Source organism: Melospiza georgiana, chromosome 26 (genome assembly GCF_028018845.1).
Source record: "Melospiza georgiana isolate bMelGeo1 chromosome 26, bMelGeo1.pri, whole genome shotgun sequence".
Lineage (NCBI taxonomy): Eukaryota > Metazoa > Chordata > Aves > Passeriformes > Passerellidae > Melospiza > Melospiza georgiana.
Genome location: NC_080455.1, coordinates 6999068 through 7019202, shown reverse-complemented (window position 1 = coordinate 7019202; position 20135 = coordinate 6999068). Strand labels below are relative to the sequence as shown.

The following is a 20135-nucleotide window of genomic DNA, read 5'->3' as shown; positions in this document are numbered from 1 at the left end:
CAGTCAATTAGGAACAGATTTAAGCTTAATGCCAATAAACCTCTGAAACCCCAGCGGGGTCTGCGTCAGCGGAGCGGCAGCGCTGCGCGGGGACGGGGATGCAGCGGGCAGCCAAGTGGGGCCCGTGGCCTTTGTCACCCCGTGCCGGGGCTCCCAGGGGACCGGGACAAGGCGGAGGGGCTGGCACTGGGGCAGAGGGGGCTACATGAACCCTAGGGATCACACCACTCAGGCCAGCTCTGTGGGGACAGGTTTATTTGGGGTGACCATAGAAAAAGCCCGTGTGGAGCACCAGAGCTGCAGTGGGGCTGGGGGCACAGCCTGCCTCCGAGGTGTGGTTTGGGGGGGCTGCTGCCCGTGGGACTCCAGCTGGCAGCAGGGACAGTGCCCAGCTCGATGGAGGCCTGGCACGGCAGCCCTTGGCACTGCGGGCTGTGCTTTGCCTTTGGCACAGCCGGGGAGGGGAACCAGCCCCACGCCGGACCCGCTGCTGAGGGGCACTCAGGATTTGCGGGGACCCCTCTCGTCCCAGAGGGAGCTCCTCCACCCCTCCAGCCTGTGCTGCAGAGAAGGGGCCCAGAGGACAATGCCCACCTTGCCAAGGTGCGCCGGGGGCGGGCGGGGGACGAGCGGGGCCCCCGTTCCAGCAGGCCGGCCCCTCCAGCCGTTCCCACGGGGACACCCATCACTCAACTTCTTCCGAATCGTACTTAAGGTCCTGGAGAATTTCGCTGATTGCCTCAATGGTTTTAATTAGCCTACGAGAGCGGATGGAAACTATAAATAAAGCCCATATGGAGCGTATTATGTGGGCCGCCTCGCCTTCCCCGCGCTGTTTATGAAACACTCAGCCCGGGGAGGCCGAGGGGACGCGGCCACGCAGCGCCGCCAGACCCCGACGGCACCATCTGGGCCCCCTGGGCCGCAGGGAGAGGCAGGGAGAGGCAGGCAAGGGGCTCCTGGCCTGGGCTCCGTGGCCTCTGTGTGTCCCTTCCAGCTCAGCACACCCCAGGACCCCGCGGGCTGGGGAGGGGGTGCCATCCCCAAGCAGGGCCAGGAGGGGATGGAACTGGGGTTCTGGGCTCCAAAATGAGGGGGCACAGCAGTGGGGCCGCCACCTACTTGTGCTTGAGCTCCTGCACCTCCTGCTGATGGGCGTCCACCTCGGGCTGGTCCTGTGCCTGCTGCCGGGCCAGCTGCAGCTGCGCCGTCTGTGGGGGACACCACGGGAGCTGAGACCCCCAGAGCAGCCCCAGGGACCCCCCCCAGCCCAGCCCAGCCCAGCCCAGCACCCACCAGCTGCAGCTTCTCCTGCTCCCTGTCCTGGAGCCGGGCCAGGTGCTGGGCCAGCTCGGGGCGGCCCAGCTGGTCCCGCAGGCGGCCGGCGATGGCCAGCACCTCCCGGGAGATGCCGCTGAACGCCACCGTGACCTCGTGCACCAGCTGCCGGTACCGCGGGAAGTCATAGTGCGGGGCGCTGCTCAGGTACGCCCGGTGGCCCCTGCGGACAGGTGAGGGGGGGAAGCCGCGGTCACCAATCCCGGAGCTGAGCCCCCTCTGCCGCCCACCACCCGCGGGGTTTTCCTGCCTGCTCCTGCTGGATTCGGCAGCATGAGCGGGCAGCCTCACCCCTCACACGGGACAGGGCTGGAAACCGCTTTTTTTTGGGAGGGAAAGCCGGGGGTTTGGGTTTTTCCATCCTGTACGCTCTCAGCCCTGCATCCCAGGAAGTCCATCCTGCGCTGGATGCTGAAAGAGGATTCAGGTGTCCAGCGCAGAGCCCCGCTGCCAGCTGGAGCTCATCAGCCATCCCCGTGGCCCCGTCCCAACAGGATGCAAAATAATCGCGACGGGGATCCGGTTCCCTGCTGGGGGCGCCCCGCCCGCCCCGGTGGGTGCCGCCCCCGGTGCCGGTACTCACTCCTCGAAGAGCCGGTACGTCTCGACCCGCTCGCCCTGCAGCTCCCGCAGCCGCTGCAGCAGCTCCCGCACGGCCTCGCCCGTCTGCGGGACACAGGGGACGCGGTGGCCCCGGTGAGCCGGTAACGGCACCGGGCAGAGGCGGTGTCACCCAGCGGCATCACCCCAGCGCCGGCTCCGGGGGTCCCCGGTGGGTTCCGGCCGCGGGGCTGGAGCTGAGCCCGGCACCGGCACCGGGAGCCCCCGGCCCTGTGCACACAACACAGGCGGCACCGGGACCCCTCGCATCCCCCTGCCCACCCATCGGGCCCCCAGGCCACCCGTGCGCGAACCGGGCTGACACCGGGACCCCCGGACAGTGCCCGCGACACCGAAGGGCACCGGGACCCCTCTCTGTGCACGCCCGGAGCGGCACCGGGACCCCCGGCCGTGCTCACACAGCCCAGGCGGGCACCGAGAGCCCCCCGGCCACGTGTCCGCGGACCGGCACCGGGATCCCCCGGTTCGCAGCACACACGGGCACCGGGACCCCGCATCCACCGCCCGCCGTGACCCCGCGCGGGCCCGGGCCGCCCCTGCCGCCCCCCGGGGCCGCTCCCGCTCCCGTCCCGCTCCCGGGGCCGCTCACCATGGCCCGGCCCGGCCGCACGGCGCAGGCCCGGGGCCCGCGGGGCGGAGCGCGGTTCCGCCGCCACCTGCAGGCCCCGAGCGGCAGCGCCGCCAGCCCCGGTGCCCGGTACGGTCGGTGCAGCGTCTGTGCTGCGAATACACGGCCGGGGGTCCCGCTGGATGGGCAGGGAGATGCAGTGGGGGCTCCGTGAACAGAGGGTCCCGGTGCCTGTCCCTGGACACGCGGCCGGGGGTCCCGATGCATTTGCCGCTGAAAACGGAGATCCCAGGATGGAGCCAGTGCCATCCACACCTGGCTGAGGGTCCCAACAAGTGGGCAGGGGGGCCCGCTGTCCATCCAGAAGTGAGCAGAGGACTCCCAGTGCATGAGCAGGGCCGTGTAGGGGGTTCTGGTGGCAGTCACCCGCCACGGCTGGGGGTCCCAGTGCATTAACGGGGGGTTTGTGTGCGATCCCAGTGTCCATCTGCTGTGTGCACACGGCCAGGGGTCCCGTGGGTGGGCAGGGGGTCCCAGTTTGTGCCCACATTGCTGCAGGCACTGCCCACCATCACCACCACCTCCCTCCCTCCACCCTCCATGCTGCTCCAGCACGGCCCTCATTTGCTGAACACCACAATTTGGCTAAAAAAAACCACCAGAACGCGGGGCTGAGCGTTGCAATACTTTATTAGCCAGCGCAGGCAGGGCTGGGGGCTCTACTTGACCTTCTTCTTGGGGCGCAGGTTGTTGGTGTGCCCGCACTTCTTCTTGCGGCAGTTGACGGCGCGGGGGTGCAGGCGGGCGTAGCACCTGGGGAGCACAGGTCAGCAGAGCCCCTGGCCCCGGGGAGGGCTCTGGGGGCTGCAGGAAGGGGCTGAGGGGACACGGGGAGGGGGCACGGGGACGTACTTGCGGCAGATCATCTTGTCACAGTTGTACTTCTGGGCCAGCTGGCGCAGGGAGGGCTCGATGATTCCCCCTCGCAGGCGCAGCACCAGGTGCAGGGTGGACTCTGCGGGGAGACACCGGTGTCACACCGGGGGAAAAGGGCAGCCGGTACCCCAAAAACGCCCCCCAAAAACCCCCGGGGTGCAGGGAGCACCTTTCTGGATGTTGTAGTCTGCGAGGGTGCGGCCATCCTCCAGCTGCTTCCCCGCGAAGATCAGGCGCTGCTGGTCGGGGGGGATCCCTGCGGGACACACGATCAATCACACGATCACCGCGGCGGGGACACCGGGGGAGCCCCGGGGGCCGCCCCGCCGCTCCCGGCCCTGCCTGTACCTTCCTTGTCCTGGATCTTGGCCTTCACGTTCTCGATGGTGTCATTGGGCTCCACCTCCAGGGTGATGGTTTTGCCCGTGAGGGTTTTCACGAAGATCTGCATCTTGGCACCGTCTCACCTGCGGTAGCGGCGGCCGCGTCACGCCGGGCCGGCCCCGTTATGGCCGTGTGCCGCCCCCGGGCAGGGCCCCGCCGCTCCCCGGCCCCTCAAAGCCCCGCTCCCGAACACCCTCCCGGGATCCAGCCCCGCCATCCCGGGATCCCGGGATCCAGCCCCACCCCGGGTCTCGGGGCCCTCCCCCGGGATCCAGTCCCGTCCCCGGGGACGCAGGGCCCCTCCCAGGTTTCCAGCCCCCGCTGCCCGTGTCCCGAGCCCCCCTCCCGGGATGCAGGGCCCCCGCCCCAGGCCCCGGGCCCGCTCCGGTCCCGCACCGCGCGCACCCGCGGCCTCGCTGCTGAGGGAAAGGGAGGCGGGGCCGGAACCGCGGCTGCGTCACTGCCGGCGGGGACACCGGTACCGCCCGCGATGGCTGCGTCATTTCCGGCGGGGACACCGGTACCGCCCCGCGACAGCCCCGGTACCGCCCCGACACTGTTCTATCGCTGCCGGGGTGGCACCGGCACCGCGGGACAGGGCACGGGAGCGTCCGCACGGAGCTGGGACCGGACCGACCCCCCAAACCGGACCCTGACCCCACAGCCCTGGGACCGGCCCCACACTGACGCCATGGACCCCAGAGCGGCCCCACAGCCCCAGAGCCACCCCCGTGCTGGTCCCACAGCCCCAGGATCAGCCCCAGCAGCCATTCCTCCAGTCCCCCATTCCCCTCTCATCCCCTCGCAGGCCTTCAGGACCCCAAAGCCAAGCAGTTCCTCCGTCACACCACAGAAAGATCTGAAGAGCTCCAGTTGCTGGGAACCTTCCTGTGGAGCCACCAGCAGCTCCGTATGAGGGCTGAGTGTGAGAAGCAAAGGGAAACACGGCTCTGGCTCAGCCAGCAGTGAGAACTCAGCCAGCACAAGTCCATCAGCAGCAGGGACAGAGCTGGCGGGCACACGGAGCCTCAGAGACAACGCTTCTTACAAAACACAAACATCTCTGCCCCAAAAACGGCTTTTCTGCGCCAAAGAATCTACACGGAGGGTGAAGTGTAGCGGCTCTCCTGAGCGCAGGAAGGAGGGAGGACAAGAGGCATTTCCAACCCAGGATTTACTGATTCCCCCTGAAGCCAGCCTGAAGGTGGCTTTACACCTTCCTCCTCCCTCAGCTTCTCCCAGCCTTGGCTCCCCTCTTCCCAAGAGAGGAAAAAAAAAAAAAACAAAAAACCCCAAAAAACCCCAAAAGAGCGACACACAGCTATAAATACAGGCTAGAAAGTTCCACAGGGGCTCCCGGTCTAGTCCAGGGTGGCCGTGTCCTTGTCTGTGAGACTCTGTCCGTTCAGGGCCGGGCCCTCGCAGGGGCCCTGCGACAAATCCTCAAACTCCTGGCTGGTGGTGGGGGAGATGAGGCCGGGGCTGCTGTCACAGGACTCCGTGCTCTGCTCCGAGGTAGCGATGGTGGTCGTGGTGCTCTTGGGGACGGGGTCGAAGTCGTCGTCGTCCTCCAGGATGGGCGACTCGTGGATGTCTGAGGGAGAGGTGGGAGAGGTTGGGGGTGTGGGGAGAGGGATTGCATCAGCGTGGCTGTAGCAGGGGTTAAAAAAATCCCTACAGGGTGTAAACTGGGGGTTGGTTGGGATTTCTTGCAAGTTCTCAGGATGGGGGACTCGTGGATGTCTGAGGGAGAGGTTAGCAGTGTGGGGAGAGGGATTCCCTGAGTGTGGTTGCAGCAGGGGTTAAAAAATCCCCAGTGAATCGCCAGGGTGTAAATTTGGGGTTGGTTGGAATTTCTTGCAAGTTCCCCAGGATGGGGGACTCATGGATGATGTCTGAGGGGGAGAAGGAGGCAGAGTTGTGGTGAGAGGGATTCCCTGGTTGAGCTTGCAGCTTGTAGGGGTTAAAAAACCCCTACAGGGTGTAAATTGGGGGTTGGTTGGAATTTTTTTCCAAGTTCCAGCCCCCACTCTGGGATCCAGCCCCGCTCCCCAGGTCCCAAGGCCGCTCTTGCAAGTGGATTTAATGGATTTAAGGAGTTTGCTGGGTTTTGGGGAAGCAGCCACGGGCCAGCATGGGGACTTGTGATTCCTGAGGGATCCCTCAGGAACAGAGAGTCTTCCCACAGGAGGAGAACTGAGTGTGGAGTGCCAGGACAAGGGGAATGGCTTCCCACTGCCAGAGGGTACGGCTAGATGGGATATTGGGAAGGAATGAGCAGGAATTCCTCCCACAGGGTGCCCAGAGCAGCTGGGGCTGCCCCTGGAACCCTGGCAGTGCCCAAGCCAGGCTGGCCAGGGCTTGGAGCACCTGGGGCAGTGGGAGGTGTCCCTGCCACGGCAGGGGTGGCACTGGGTGGGATCTGAGGTCCCTGCAGCCCAAACCACGCCACGACTGTGTAGATCTGCGGGTCAGGAATCACTCACTGCTGAAAGCCTCCGGGTACTGCTTTGCCAACTTCCCCTTGAGCGTCCTGGGGAGGAGAGAGCAATGCCAGTCCGTGGGGAGCTCAGGGATCCAGGGCAGCCCCACAGCTCCCTGGGCAGCGCAAACCAACCCCAAAGCCGAGCATTCCCACCCCAAAGCCCAGAACACCCCATCCCGAGCACACAGGGTGCTCCCCAACCCCACATTTTGTGGTTTGTGACCACCCCGAGCAGCTCCCACGGCAGCAGAGCCCACCCAGAGCAGGATCCTGGAAACCCAAAGCTCCAACCTCCATCCATCACATCTTATCCCTTCCCCACCAGGTTTTCCTTCTCACAGCCCCCCAAACTCCCAACTGTGCCCCGCTCTGACACCCCGCCCGCCCCTGCCAGCCCCTCCCAGCCCCTCCGGGCCCGTTCCCGCCCGGTGCCCACCGGATCCTGCGGAAGATGCTGTCCAGGTCCTTCTTCATCTCCACCAGGGTCCGGGTGTGGTGCAGGAAGCGCTCGCTCATCTGCTGCATGCGCACGCTCGACAGGTTGTTGAAGTTGAGCAGCATCTCGTTGGTCTTCTCAAAGCGATCCAACCTGCGCGGGGGAGGCACCGGGAGCTCGGGAACGATCCCGGCGGGCTCCCGGTGCCGGTACCGGCTGTCCCCCCCGGGACTCACATGTTTTTCTGGGCCAGGATGATGGCGTTCACGTCCTCGGCGTTGACCATGGCCAGCACCCTCCCGCAGAACACCTGCGAGGCCGAGGGCTCCATCGTGACCTGCGGGACCGCGGGGCGGCTCAGCCGGGGCACCGGAGCCCCTGCGCCGGTAACGGAGACCCTGCCCTTACCCTCCGTGATACCGGGACCCCCTCCGCCCTGCCGTGCGCCCAGTGCCGGGTACCCAGCCGCCGTGCCCCCCACACGCCGGTAACGGGGGGTCCCCCGGCCGCCCGCCGCCCCCGGTTCCGCCGCCAGCCCCGCGTTCCCTCGGGGTCACGGCCTGGGCCTGCAGCGGTGTCCCCGGGGCCTCCCCCCAGCAGTGCCCGCGCACCTGCGGGAGCCCGTCCCGCCGCTTCACATGACGGGAGCGGCGGCGGTACCGGGGGCGGCACCGGCGGCCGCTCCGCGCCGCTTCCGGGTGTGCGGTCACGTGGGGCGCGACCCCGCTGCGTCACGGCGCCGAGCCGGAAGTCCCGGAGAGCGGCCAGGTGAGAGGGTCGCGACCCCTGCGGGCATCACGGAGCCTCTCCGGTACCGGCGCCGAGCCCCCGGCCCCGCCGCCCGCAGCCCCAGGGCAGCCGTGCTGCTGGCGGCCCCTTTAAGGTGTCGGGGCCGCCGCGGGCGCGCGGCTGACGAGCGTGCTCCCCGCCCAATGGCGTCGCGCGGTGGGCGGGGACGGGCCAATAGGAGCGGGGGGGGCGGGGCCAGCGCCCGCGCGTCCGCGGGCCAGGTGGGAGCGGCGGGGGGCGCGCGGCGGTCACGTGGGGCGGGCGGGGGGCGCGGGGCCGCCCCCCCCACGGTACCGGGCCGGGGCCGCGACCCCGACCCCGATCCCACCGGACAGACCCCCGACCCATCCCCATCCCACCCCCGAGCCGAGCCCCTGCCCGCCAGGCCCCAGCCCTCCCCGGCGCTCCGCGGTCTCCGCTGTCCCGTTGCGCATCCCCGGCTCCCGGAGGGTCCCGCCGCTCTCCAGGTCTGTGCCGGTAAGAGCAGCCCCGATCCCCGCCCTCTGTCCCCGCTCCAGGTCGCTCCGCCGCCATGGCGTCCAGCGGGGAGGAACCGAGCGGCGGCTCCCCGGGCCGGGCGGGCACCGGCGCCGAGGCGGACGCGGCCCAGCTGGACACGGCGGAGGATTTCGAGGTGCTGGAGGAGGAAGGGGACGAAGACGAGGATGACCTGAGCGAGCTGCCCCCGCTGGAAGACGTGGGCCGGCCAACGGCGCCGCCGCGGGACGACGCGCACCCCTCGGTGCGGGGCGCGGGGGACGCGGCCGGCGAGCCCGAGGAGTGGCTCGATGTTCTGGGTGAGAGCTGGGGCCGCTCCGTGCCGGGGCTCCGTGCCGGGGCCTCTCGGGCCTCCCCGGGGCCGCAGGAGCCGCACAAGGGTGGGGGCAGCCGGGCTTTCCCTCCCCGTTGGTCACGGTGTGCCCCCGGTTCCAATGTGCCCCCCCCCGTTCCGATGTGCCCCCGGTTTCTCCGTGCCCAGGGAATGGTTTGCTCAAGAAGAAGACGCTGGTGCCGGGCCAGGGTGTGGAGAGCCGTCCCCAGAAGGGCCAGGACGTGACAATCCGCCTGAAGGCCGCGCTGGAGGATGGCACCGTGGTGGAGCAGGAGCCTGCCCTCACCTTCACGCTGGGGGACTGCGATGTCCTGCAGGTGGGCACGGGCTGGGGGCTCACCTGGGAGCATCAGGGCCTCACCTCAGGGGCTGCAGGGAGGGTTGGGATCTGTGAGACCCTGTTTGTGGATCAAAGTGGCCCCTCTGCCTTGCTCATGCTCTCTCGCCATGGTGATGGCTGAGTTAGAGGGGTTTGGAGCCACCTGGTTTTGTGGAGGATGTTCCTGCCCGTGGCAGGAGGCTGGAACTGGAGAGCCCCTACAGTCCCTGCCATGGTGGTGCCGTGTTGTCCCCTGCAGGCTCTGGACCTGTGTGTGCAGCTCCTGGAGATGGGCGAGACGGCTCTGATCGTGTCAGACGCCAAGTACTGCTACGGAGCTCAGGGCAGGTGAGCTGCAGCCCCCCAGGTGGGGCAGGGGGTCCCACACAGGCCTGGGGCAGCTGTCCCCTGCTCATGTCCCCTGCTCACCTGGTGCCACCCCAGCTGTCCAACCTCTGCTTCCTTGTCGGGGTCTCTTGCTACTCACAGTGACCCCAAGTTGTGTTAGAAAGTCTCTTTTCCCAGCCCAGGGCTTAAAGAAGGAGTCAGGGCTCTTCATTTCTTGCTCTCAAGGTTGTTTATTGTATCTCAGCTATAAAATTCTTTCTCCTGTCCTGCTGAGGTCTGTCCAGCAGGACAGTTCCATGCACTTTGCCTGCCCCTGGGGCAGTGTTATCTTTTTATACTAAAAATTGCATGTACAATATTTACAATAACTTCCCAATACCTATCACCTGTGTTAGACAGTGAGCTCCTACTCTAAACCAATCTGTAAGTGCCAACATCACGGCAGAAGATGGAGGCCAAGAACAAGAAGGAGAAAGGCTGGACACGCCCAGTTCCCTCCATCTTGCCCCCTGAACCCTCAGTTTAAAAACCCCAAAATCTACTTTGCCACCCCGTGATAAATTCACTATCATTCCACTTAATTTGTTGTGGCTTGCAGACCTTCATCTAAGGTTGCTAACTTGCTCCACGGGTCACAATCAAACCCACGGGGCCATCTTGGGCTCTGTGCCAGGGTCTCTGAGCCCCCGGGCAGGGGTCTGGGCTGCTCAGGACAGCCAGAGGGATGCCCTGGCTCCTGACCATGAGCAGCGTGTCCTATCTCGAGTGGGAATATCCACATCAGGGATTTCTGAGCTTGGGTTTCACGGTGCCAAACCCTCAGAGCGGCGCCCGGGGGGTGACAGCGGTGGCCTGGCTTTGTGCAGGAGCCCTGAGGTGCCCCCCAACGCGTCCCTCACGCTGGAGGTGGAGCTGCTGGCAGCTCGGGACGCCCCAGACCTGGAGCTGCTCACCGGCAAGGAGAAGATCCGGCTGGCCAACCGCAAGCGGGAGCGCGGCAACTTCTTCTACCAGCAGGCAGACTACGTGCTGGCCGTCAACTCGTACGACATCGCCCTCAGGATCCTGGGCTCCAGCTCCAAAGGTACCTGTCCCCGCCCAGAGAGGGTCCCCGGGCCCGTGGCCCCGCTGTGACCGGCCCTGGGTGGGTGTGCAGTGGATTTCAGCCCGGACGAGGAGGCAGAGCTGCTGGACGTGAAGGTGAAGTGTCTCAACAACCTGGCGGCCTCGCAGCTCAAGCTGGACCACTTCAAGGCGGCTCTCAAGTCCTGTAACCTGGTGCTGGAGCACCAGCCGGGGAACATCAAGGCTCTCTTCAGGAAGGGGAAGGTGAGGAGGGCTCCCATTCTCCACGGCGTGGTGAGGGATGAAGGACAGACCTCACCCTGCTCCGTCCCCTGTCACCCTGCAGGTGCTGGCTCAGCAGGGAGAGTACAGAGAGGCCATTCCCATCCTGAAGGCAGCCCTGAAGCTGGAGCCTTCCAACAAGGTAGGCTGGAGGTGTGTGCTGCCCGTGCTCCCCCTGGGCTGGGGGTCTCCTGGGTGCTGCTGCTTCTCCCTTGTCCCTGCCCCTACAAACCTCAGTGTTCCCCTTGAGAGGCTGAGACTCCCTGGAGCTGCCCCCAGCTCCATGAAGAGAGGCTGGGAATGGCCCCCAGAGCCTGGAGAATGAGGAGAATAGCCCCCAGAGCATGGAGAAGGGTAGGAATGACCCCCAGAGCCTGGGGAATGTCTGGAATAGCCCCCAGAGCCTGGAGAAGGGTAGGAATGGCCCCCAGAGCCTGGGGAATGTTTGGAATAGCCCCCAGAGCCTGGGGAAGGATGGGAATGGCCCTCAGAGCCTGGGGAAGGATGGGAATGGCCCCCAGAGCCTGGGGAATGTTTGGAATAGCCCCCAGAGGCTGGGGAAGGATGCCCCACGTGCAGTGTGGCTGGGCTGCTCTCCAGCCTTATCTCCACGCCCTGAGGTTCCCTGCTGACCTTTGGTCCTGCTGGTGGCAGGAGTCCCTGCCAGCCCATCTCCCTGCCGTGGGGAGGGTCCGGGCTGGCCCAGGTGGTTCGGGCAGTCTGTGCTGTGGCCGGGGGAAGTGGGGCAGAGCTGAGTCCCCACAAACTGGCTGGGCAGCCCCAGAGTGAATCACCAGGGGCTGGGAGCAGGCAGCCCTCGGTCCAGCGCCCGGGCAGGGCGAGCTCTGGGTCAGGAATTTCCTGTCAGTTAATGATCAGCTGCAGGGCTGGAGCCTGGGGAGAAATCAAAAAGCAGTGCCAGGAAATGACCCCAGCAGGAGCGAGGCTGGCAGGAGACAGGGAGGTGTTGCCTGCACAGGGGTGTCCTGGGGGTCCTGGCTCTCCGGATGGGCTTTAATCCTTGTCTGGATCTGCTGTGCCCATTTCTCACATGGGGCTTTCACCAGGATCTGTGCCACGATCCAGCCCCTGAAGGTCACGGGTGGGATGTGGCACAAGCAGGTCCTTGGTGGCCCCACAGCACCTTCAGGGCTGCTCTGAGCTCCCTTGGGAGGGTGAGCAGGACCCCAGACCCTCTGTTTGCCATCAAGGTCAGGGTGCAGAGGGAGCAGCACAGGGAGCATTCCCCCGGCACGTCCCTGGGCAGGGCGGCTGCTCCCATCCCCAGCAGCTCCGATGGAGCTTTTAATTGGAGAGGGCTGGAAAATCCGAGTGCCCGGCAGTGACGTGTCCAGTGAAACCACAAGAGCAGCAAATTACTGCCCTCCCCAGCTGCTGCCCGGCTCCAGGGGCGGCCTGGGTGACTCAGGGGTGCTGAAAACACCCAGCAGTGCTGGGCCCCACCTGCCTCCCGCCAGGCTGCCCCACACGTCCCTCCTGTGACCCCTCTGGCACCGGTGGGACAGCCCTGCTGAGCTCTGAGCAGGAGCAATGTGCTCCAGACACCCAGATTTTTGCGTTGGAGGCAGATTTCCCCAGCTGGCAGAGCTGTGCCGTGGGCATGTGTCCCCCAGCAGAGGGCACAGCGTGGCTGTGCCACCGGGGCCGCCACAGCGTCCTTGTGCCACCCTGCCCTGCCCGGGGCTTCCTGCGGCTTTTGGGGAGCCTGTGGGCCCCACGCAGGGCTCAGAGCCTTTTCCTGCCCCGGCAGGGCAGGTGTGGGCACGCTGTGGGTCCTGCTGCAATCCCACTTGACACCAGGCTGAGTTTTAAGGCCGCTTTCCCAGACAGAAAGTGGGAGGGCTGGTGCACTCTGTGCTCAAGGCAGACACTTTCCTGTCTCGATTAAAGGATAAAATCCCTTCCCTGGTGCCTGGCATCAGCCCTGGGCTCTGCTTGAGCAGCCAGAAAGGACAGAGGGGCATTGGCCCCACAGAGTGTCCCCATGGAGCTGGCATGTGGGGCAGGATGAGGCCTCGTCACCCCCTCAGCTGCACATGCCAGGGCTGTGGGTCCCCTCCCTGGCAGGCAGGGCTGGTGCGGGGCTGAGCAGAGCTCGCTCTCCTCCCCAGACCATCCACGCCGAGCTCTCCAAGCTGGTGAAGAAGCACGCAGACCAGAGGAACGTGGAGACCGAGATGTACAGGAAGATGCTGGGGAACCCCAGCGCCGCCAGCACCCCCAGCAAGTGCAAAGACAAACTGCCCTGGGTAAGGAAGAGGGCCTCTGGGATGGGGTGGGGACCCACAGGGGCTGTGTCAGTGTCCCCCAGCAGGGACACAGCCCCGCAGGGACCCACAGGGGTGTGTCAGTGTCCCACAGGAGGGGCACAGCCCCGCAGGTGACCCACAGGGCTGTGTCAGTGTCCCCCAGGTGACCCACAGGGGTGTGTCAGTGTCCCACAGGAGGGGCACAGCCCCGCAGGGACCCACAGGGCTGTGTCAGTGTCCCCCAGGGGACCCACAGGGGCTGTCTGAGTGTCCCCCAGGTGGGGCACAGCCCCGCAGGGACCCACAGGGGTGTGTGTGTCCCCCAGGGGACCCACAGTGAGTGTGTCAGTGTCCCCCAGGTGGGACACAGCCCCCCAAGGGACCCACAGGGGCTGTGTGAGTGTCCCCCAGGTGGGGCACAGCCCCGCAGGGACCCACAGGGGTGTGTCAGTGTCCCCCAGGTGACCCACAGGGCTGTGTCAGTGTCCCCCAGCAGGGACACAGCCCCCCATGGGACCCACAGGGGTGTGTGAGTGTCCCCCAGGTGACCCACAGGGGTGTGTCAGTGTCCCCCAGGTGACCCACAGGGGTGTGTCAGTGTCCCCCAGCAGGGACACAGCCCCCCAAAGGACCCACAGGGCTGTGTCAGTGTCCCCCAGGTGGGACACAGGGCTGTGTCAGTGTCCCCCAGCAGGGACACAGCCCCCCATGGGACCCACAGGGGTGTGTGAGTGTCCCCCAGGTGACCCACAGGGCTGTGTGAGTGTCCCCCAGGTGACCCACAGGGGTGTGTCAGTGTCCCCCAGGTGGGACACAGCCCCCCAGGTGACCCACAGGGCTGTGTGAGTGTCCCCCAGGTGACCCACAGGGCTGTGTGAGTGCCCCCCAGGTGACCCACAGGGCTGTGTCAGTGTCCCCCAGCAGGGACACAGCCCCCCAGGTGACCCACAGGGCTGTGTCAGTGTCCCCCAGGTGACCCACAGGGCTGTGTGAGTGTCCCCCAGGTCCCCAGCAGGGACCCAGCCCACGCAGGACGCGGTCGGGCAGTGTGAGGATCCCGCTGGGAGCAGGGCCCGTGCTGCGGGAGCCGTGCCCAGAACACATCCCAGATAACAGATAGCAGGCTGTGCCCTGGCAGCGCGTGCCCGTGGATCCCAGCCATCCGTGCCAGCTGCACGCCCCGGACTTTGCCCCCGCTCCCGTCGGCGAGCGCTGTCAGCTGGCGGCACACGCTGTCCCGCGGGCGCTGCCTTTTTGGGATGCCCTGTCCGGCGGGGAGGGTGGCACGTGTCCCCTGCCACGGGCACGGCCCCTGACGGCCCTGCCCGTGCTCTGCCCCGCAGTCCATCCCCTGGAAGTGGCTCTTTGGCGCCACGGCCATCGCGCTGGGCGGCGTGGCCCTGTCCGTGGTCATCGCCGCCAGGAACTGAGGCTGGCACCGGGGCGGCCCCCGGGCACAGGGGCGGTGCCAGGGCCTGGCTCTCTGTGCCGAGGGGCTGCCCCCAGGCCGTGCCACCCCTTCCTTCCCGCGGGCTCGCCGCCCCACGGATGCTTTCTGTGCCGGAGGTGCCGGATCTCTCTCCCGACGTTCCCCACATCCCTCCTGGCGCGGGCGGGTGCCGCCCGCGGGGTGGGCAGGGGGTGCTGGCAGAGCAGGGACCCCCGGGCAGCCTGCTGGCAGTCAGGGGCTCAGCCCCAGCCCTGAGGGTGTCACGGGCAGCAGGAGCTGCCTCTCCCCGGTACGGCCTGGCCGTGCCCATCCCTGCTGCCAGGACAGGGTGGCACGGAGGAGGAAGGTGTGGGGAGCGATGTGGATGTGCCCAGGGGGCAGTGCAGCGACATTCCCTGATTCCTGGGGGCTGCCAGGGGCTCAGCCCTCCCGGAGGCACCCGCTGCCCTCCTCTGCACATCCCTGGAGCGTGCAATGTCCAAAGGAAGCCAAAGAAACCCGCGGCGGGAGGGATGGAGGAGGGAGGGAGCGCTGCAGACCCTCTGTCCAGGCTGTCTTCCCCTGGCTCCAAGCCCCTCGGGGGTCCCTCCCTGCTCTGCAGCCCCCCCAGCGCCTGCCCAGCCTCAGCTCTGCTCGTGGGGGGGTTGTAGCACTGTCCTTGCACCCCAAACTGACTGTGAACTTCCCAAATAAAGGACAATTCCTTCACTTTCCGGTCTGTTTATTGGCACACATGGGGGCACATAGAGTCTGGAGGGGCGACTGTGCTCAGGGGGGAGCCTGGCACCCCGAAATCGGCCCTGGAACCTTGGGGCTCTACCTGGGGCTCAGGGGGAGCTGCGGGGTTGGGGGGTTCATTCCTGGAGGATTCACACCTGGGGGAGTACAGGGGGTGCCCACCACGGAGTGCCATGCCCAGGAGCCTCATGCCCAAGGGGGTCTGGAGGGCTCACACCTGGAGGGCTCACACCTGGGGATCCAGAGGGTTCATACCTGGGGGGGCTCACACCTGGGGATTTCATACCTGGGGATCCAGAGGGTTCATATCTGGGGGGCTCACACCTGGGGATTTCATACTTGGGGATCCAGAGGGTTCATACCTGGGGGTTCACGCCTTGGGGCTCACACCGGGTAATTGATGCCAAGGGGTTTCAGGGCGTTCCCGCCCGGAGGGTTCATTCCCCGGGGTGGCTCAGGGGGTTCGTTCATTCCCGGGGGTTCACATCGGGGGCTCCCCACCCGCCGCCCCCTCCCCACGCTCTCGCAGCGCTCCCCGGCTGCACCAGACCACCCTCCCCAGCATGCCCCGCGCCCTTATTTACATATCCCCGCCTCCTCCTCCCCACGGGCCAATCCGACGCGGCGCCCGGCATCAGCCAGCCAATCGGCGCGCTCGCTGCCCACCTCCTCGCCCCAGCAACAGGCGCCCCGCGTGGGCGTGGCCGGCGGAGCGGCGCATCATGAATAATTCATAAGGAGGGGCGTGGCGGCGGCAGGCGGCCCCGGCGGCCCAGGCGCGGAGGGGGAGACGGTCCCAAGATGGCGGCGCTGCAGGCGGAGCGCGGGTACGGGCTGTCCTGTGGCCGCCTCGGCCGCGGCACCCGCGTCTCCGTCTTCCACGTCAAGCTCACGGAGAGCGCCCTGCGCGCCTTCGAGAGCTACCAGGCCTGTAAGGTACGGGGCTGGCGGGCGAGGGGCGGCGGGCACGGCCCCGCCGAGGGCGAGCGGGCGGCCGCCACGAGGCCCCCGGACGGAGCCCTGCGGGCGGCACCGGCGGGGATGTGAGGGGAGGTGAGAGGGGGGAGCTGCTCGTGGCGTGGCTGTGTGGCCCGGGGCGGGGGGACTCCCTGGTGGGGGCTGAGGGCGTGCGGAGGCTCCCGCCCCCCCCCCCCCCCATCCGTCCGTGAGTGACCGGGGAACCGGGAATGGGGGGGGGGGGGGCGATCCCGGTGCCAGGTGCCTGCGGGACACCGGAGAGACCCCGCGGTGCCGCTCCCGGTAACGCCCCGGAGCGCCGCGGTGTGTTCCTCATCCCCGGCGGTGTTTGCGGGGTCCCCCCGGGCCCCCCAGTGAGTGACCGGGGAGGGGTCGCGGTCCTCCGCCGAGTGCCCGCGGGGCACCGGGAGCTGTCGGTGCCTCCCCTTCCCCGCCCCGGTGATTGCCGGGGGCACCCCCGTGTGCCGCCGCCCCGGTGGGTGAGCGGGGACCCCCGGTGGGTGACAGGGGCCCCGCGGTGCCGGTGCGGGGGTGGGCGCTCGGTGCCCCCGGGAGGTGACGAGGAGCTGCCGTCAGTCCCCGTGAGTGTCTGGGGAGGGGGGCCCAGGGACGTCGGTGCCCCCCCCGTTTCCCCGGTGAACGTGACGTGGGTTTGCAAAGCCGGGGAGGGGAGGGGGGGGGCGGCGGGTCCGTCCCCGGTGCTGCCATCCCGGGCTGGGGGGTCCCCCCATCTCTGTCCCCTGCCCGGTGCTCCCGGTTGTTCGTCCCCCGCCGGTCGGTGCTCCCCTCCCGGCAGCGGGGGGAGGCACGTTCAGACTGTATTTTGAAATTTCCAGATTGTCTTTTCCGTGCCGTTTCCTTGAAATGCGTCCAGAGAGCTTATTAGTCATGTAAATAGAGAATAATGGCAAAAAGCTCGGCAGCTGGTGTTGGGATGGACCGGAGAGGGGTTCAAAACTGTCATTTTTTACTGTAATTTTATTTTTATTGTATTTTTTCTTTCCGCCTCCGATCCTGCGACGAGCATTTCTGTCTCCTCACCTTGCTGGGGGAAGCTGGGAGCCTAAACCCGTTTGTCATTAGGAGCGTCCTGCCTGCCAGCTTCTGTAGGATAAACCATATGTTGTCACAACACTATTTTTAATTTAGGGTGTTGGTTACATCACATCACTGAATTGGGCAATCTCTGTATGAGGACGAAGGTAATGACTGTACCAGGGTTTATCAACTTATATTTTAATGAGTGTTTATCAGCATTATGAGAAGTCAGGAGGAATAAGTGACTTGGGTAGACTGAATTATTAGCTTTTTTTCTCTCTGGTAAACGAAACAAATAATCCAAATAATTCTTTCCTATATATTGGGAAAGCCTTTTATTTTGGGTGAGGGAGAGTAGGAAGACTACAGGCAGCTGCGTTAAATATTTTGGGAAGCTATTCCGAGTCCATGTCACACATGAATAGTGGTGTTTATTTTCTAAATGAAGTCTGGGCTCGGGATTGTTTGGTGGCCAACGGCCACTAATGAACTTTGCTTCCTTCACCGCCACCCAAAAGAGAAATAGTCAGAGGCTCCTGGTGATTAACTGGGCAGGAAGGGATAAGGGCAGAAGAGCTGCTTGTTTGTGTAGTGAATAACGCAACAATTAGTGGGCTATTAAACACATATGCTCGTTCTGCATGGGTTCTATAAACAGTTTCCCCGGCTTGGGGAAGGTCTGGGCTTCCTCGGAAGCTGCGGGCCGTGCCCTGCCCTGCCAGGAGCCGCCCCCAGCACACCTTTGCAGCTTCTGTTTGTCCACTCCAGCTCCATTTGGGGCTGCAGCGGCTCCATGGAAAAAATTCGCTCAGGCTCCTTGCGCCGGGCTTGGTTTGAAGCGCGGTGGAAGCGAGCGACGGCAGCGTTGTGTAATGTGGATAATGGCCTGGAATCCAATCCTGCTCTTTGTGTTACCTGGAGCCCAGCGTGTGCAGTCTGACCTGTTTGGGGCACCGGGGGAGCGCGTCCGTGCCGCTCCTGCGACAGGGCTCTGTCCCCCTGCCAGCGCGGGCAGGGAAATGTCTTCGGTGCCTTGCTTGAGTTTGTTCTTGGGCTAATAATAATGTATTGGGATTACATAATCCAGAAATGATCACCCAGCCGGGCGAGCTGCCATGTGTTTGGAGTGTCCCTGATGCCAGAGCAGTTGCAGGCTTGGTGTGGAGCTGCACCATGTGTGGATCAGGCAGCAGGGCTGTGGAGAAACAGATATTTGTCTTGTTGGGCCTCTGCTGAGCTGTGCTCTTGCGCTTCTGCTGAGTTGTCTGCGTCCTAGGGAAGAAAATGGTCAGGGATCCAAATTCTGGAGAGGGTTTGGAGCAGCCTGGTCATGGAAGGTTTTAAAACAGGTTGAGCTTTAAGGTCCCTCCCAGCCCAAACCATTCTGTGATTCTGAGATACTGATCCCCAACTCTCCTGTTCCAGCAAGCTGCTCCTGTGTCAGGGACAGAGGATGAGCAGCTCCAGCTCACAGGGCTGCTGGCTTCTGGTCCTGGGAAGGGTTTCTTTGGTAGCTCACCTGAAAGAAATAGGAGCCTTAAAAAGAGAATTAGCACTGGCTTCACAGGGGACACAGTGAGATGTCACCCAGCTGCTCCTTGTGAAACTTGCTGCCCCTGAAACTGTTTCCCCACAGTTGTGAAACTGAGAGCTCTGGCTGCCGAGCTCAGAGGGCCGAGCAGTGGGAAGTGTGTCCCGAGTTGGTTTGTCCACTGCTGAAATGGAGCCAGTCTGGTGTGCTCACCTAAAACAGCTCTGGGTTCTGCAGGGAGTGTAATTCCAGAGCAGCCTGCAGTTTGCTGCCTTCCTTTTGGGGTGTGTTCTTGGTTAGGCATTGCCACTCCCCCCAAAAAGGCAGGGCATGGCCAAGGCCAGCTTGGATGGGGCTTGGAGCAATCTCATCTGGTGGAAAGTGTTCCTTCCATGGCAAGGGGATGGAGCTGGGTGGTCTTCAAGGTCCTTCTGACCCAAACCTTTCTGGGATTAGATGATTCCATGAATTCTCCCATCACTTCTTGTGTGGCCCCAACTTTGTTCCTGCCCCTGTCAAGGTACAAGGGAGCTCCTCGCGCCTGTGCCTTGCTTTCCTCTTTCGTTCCTGTCCTTGGTGAGGAGATATTTTACCATCCTCACCTAATTCCCTTAGTTATCATCCATCCTGTATTTTCCACATCTGTTTTTTTAGCAGCATCCTGGGTAAGCCTCATCTTCCTGCCTGATTCAGATGCCGCATGGCAGACCTGAGTGTCCCTTGGCAGTGGCTCTGCCTCCCTTGCACTGAAGGTGCTGATGGCACACAAACGGTGTTAGGGCTGTTCCTGGAACCCTTACCTGGGAATTTCCCAACTTCCACGTATTTCTGTAAACCTCTCTCTGTGGCTGAGGGGTGATTCTTTGGTTACAGGCAGCGTGATGTGGCTGTACACCTTTCCCTGTCATTTTGTGTTGACCTAACAATGGCTGGGCTCTGCTCCTGCTCCTGCCTTCCTGGTGGTTTTAGGAGGGTTTTAAGAACCCTTTAAAGAAGGTTGCAGCATCCCTTGGTGCTGGAGCTGAGCAGCACGTCCTGCTCCCGCTGTCCCTCTCTGCCCCTGCTACCCCAGAGCGTTTTGAACTGCAGCCACCGGTTGATTCACTGGTGAACTTTGGCAGATGCACAAATATTTAGTGGGGACTAAGCTGAGATAACCAAAGCACGTTGTCCCTGTGCTCCCCCAGCTGAATTTTGGGACTGTGGTCTGATAGATGTGGCTCCCCAAATCTTCTTCCCCATGCTGCCCTAAAACCGACCGTGAGAGAAGCAATCCCTTGGAAATGAGGGTTAACCCGACCCCTTGGAGCTGCTATTTATTGAAATAACTTTCCAGCCCTGGCTTTTGGAGCAGGTTGTGGAGATTCCTTCATCTTGCTGTGTTCAAAGCACGAAACACAAAATGAAGGCTGTGCTGTCATTACAGGGTCTTTAGGGTAATGCGTATTCATGCTGACTTGAGAATTGAAAGCTGCTCGCAGGTGTCAGGAGGAGAGGAACAATCCGCCTTTCCTATCAAAATTCATTGAATTATCTCAGAGCTTTTTGCATCATTCCTCCTTGCCTGTAACCTGTTTTTTCCTGTCCTATTAATTCACTGATGCTGTAGTCCGTCAAAATTGAGGCTCTTACGACATCGGGAGCGTGAGTCGGTGACATGACTGAGTGAATCACAGGAGCCTGGAGAGGAAGCTCATGGCACACGTACGGCTCATCAGCAGAAATGG

At 64.3% G+C, this 20135-nt stretch overlaps 5 protein-coding genes across 7 annotated transcripts in view; 2 read left to right on the top strand and 3 right to left on the bottom strand.

The window, feature by feature from the left end:
• Positions 1 to 245: 245 nt before the first annotated feature.
• Positions 246 to 2577, bottom strand: REX1BD (required for excision 1-B domain containing). Its single transcript, XM_058040929.1, has 5 exons — positions 2549 to 2577; positions 1922 to 2004; positions 1297 to 1501; positions 1123 to 1211; positions 246 to 758 (listed from the first exon to the last, which is right to left on the bottom strand). The coding sequence occupies exons 1-5, from the start codon at positions 2549 to 2551 to the stop codon at positions 686 to 688; spliced, it is 453 nt and encodes a 150-aa protein (XP_057896912.1). The 5' UTR covers positions 2552 to 2577; the 3' UTR covers positions 246 to 685.
• A 622-nt stretch (positions 2578 to 3199) lies between these two features.
• On the bottom strand, positions 3200 to 4344 carry UBA52 (ubiquitin A-52 residue ribosomal protein fusion product 1). 2 transcript variants are annotated; one of them, XM_058040825.1, is made up of 5 exons: positions 4253 to 4344; positions 3812 to 3930; positions 3633 to 3719; positions 3440 to 3542; positions 3200 to 3340 (listed from the first exon to the last, which is right to left on the bottom strand). In XM_058040825.1, the coding sequence occupies exons 2-5, from the start codon at positions 3912 to 3914 to the stop codon at positions 3247 to 3249; spliced, it is 387 nt and encodes a 128-aa protein (XP_057896808.1). In that variant the 5' UTR covers positions 3915 to 3930; positions 4253 to 4344; the 3' UTR covers positions 3200 to 3246. The 2 variants fall into 2 exon arrangements, with proteins under 2 accessions (XP_057896808.1, XP_057896809.1); XM_058040826.1 differs by having other exon boundaries at positions 4244 to 4319.
• Positions 4345 to 5006: 662 nt separating this feature from the next.
• KXD1 (KxDL motif containing 1) lies at positions 5007 to 7576 on the bottom strand. The gene is made up of 5 exons (XM_058040983.1): positions 7380 to 7576; positions 7005 to 7105; positions 6769 to 6921; positions 6334 to 6380; positions 5007 to 5441 (listed from the first exon to the last, which is right to left on the bottom strand). Exons 2-5 carry the CDS (start codon positions 7097 to 7099, stop codon positions 5209 to 5211), a joined length of 528 nt encoding a protein of 175 aa, XP_057896966.1. The 5' UTR covers positions 7100 to 7105; positions 7380 to 7576; the 3' UTR covers positions 5007 to 5208.
• Positions 7577 to 7908: 332 nt separating this feature from the next.
• FKBP8 (FKBP prolyl isomerase 8) lies at positions 7909 to 14831 on the top strand. Its single transcript, XM_058040982.1, has 8 exons — positions 7909 to 8354; positions 8537 to 8706; positions 8968 to 9056; positions 9923 to 10140; positions 10213 to 10385; positions 10468 to 10545; positions 12536 to 12673; positions 14017 to 14831. Exons 1-8 carry the CDS (start codon positions 8090 to 8092, stop codon positions 14101 to 14103), a joined length of 1218 nt encoding a protein of 405 aa, XP_057896965.1. The 5' UTR covers positions 7909 to 8089; the 3' UTR covers positions 14104 to 14831.
• Positions 14832 to 15630: 799 nt separating this feature from the next.
• ELL (elongation factor for RNA polymerase II) overlaps positions 15631 to 20135 on the top strand; it is a 49598-nt gene continuing 45093 nt past the window's right edge. For both annotated transcript variants that reach the window (XM_058040748.1, XM_058040747.1), the window contains exon 1: positions 15631 to 15797. In XM_058040748.1, the coding sequence (XP_057896731.1) occupies positions 15663 to 15797 (135 nt within the window). In that variant the 5' untranslated portion in view covers positions 15631 to 15662. The remainder of the gene's footprint in view (positions 15798 to 20135) is intronic.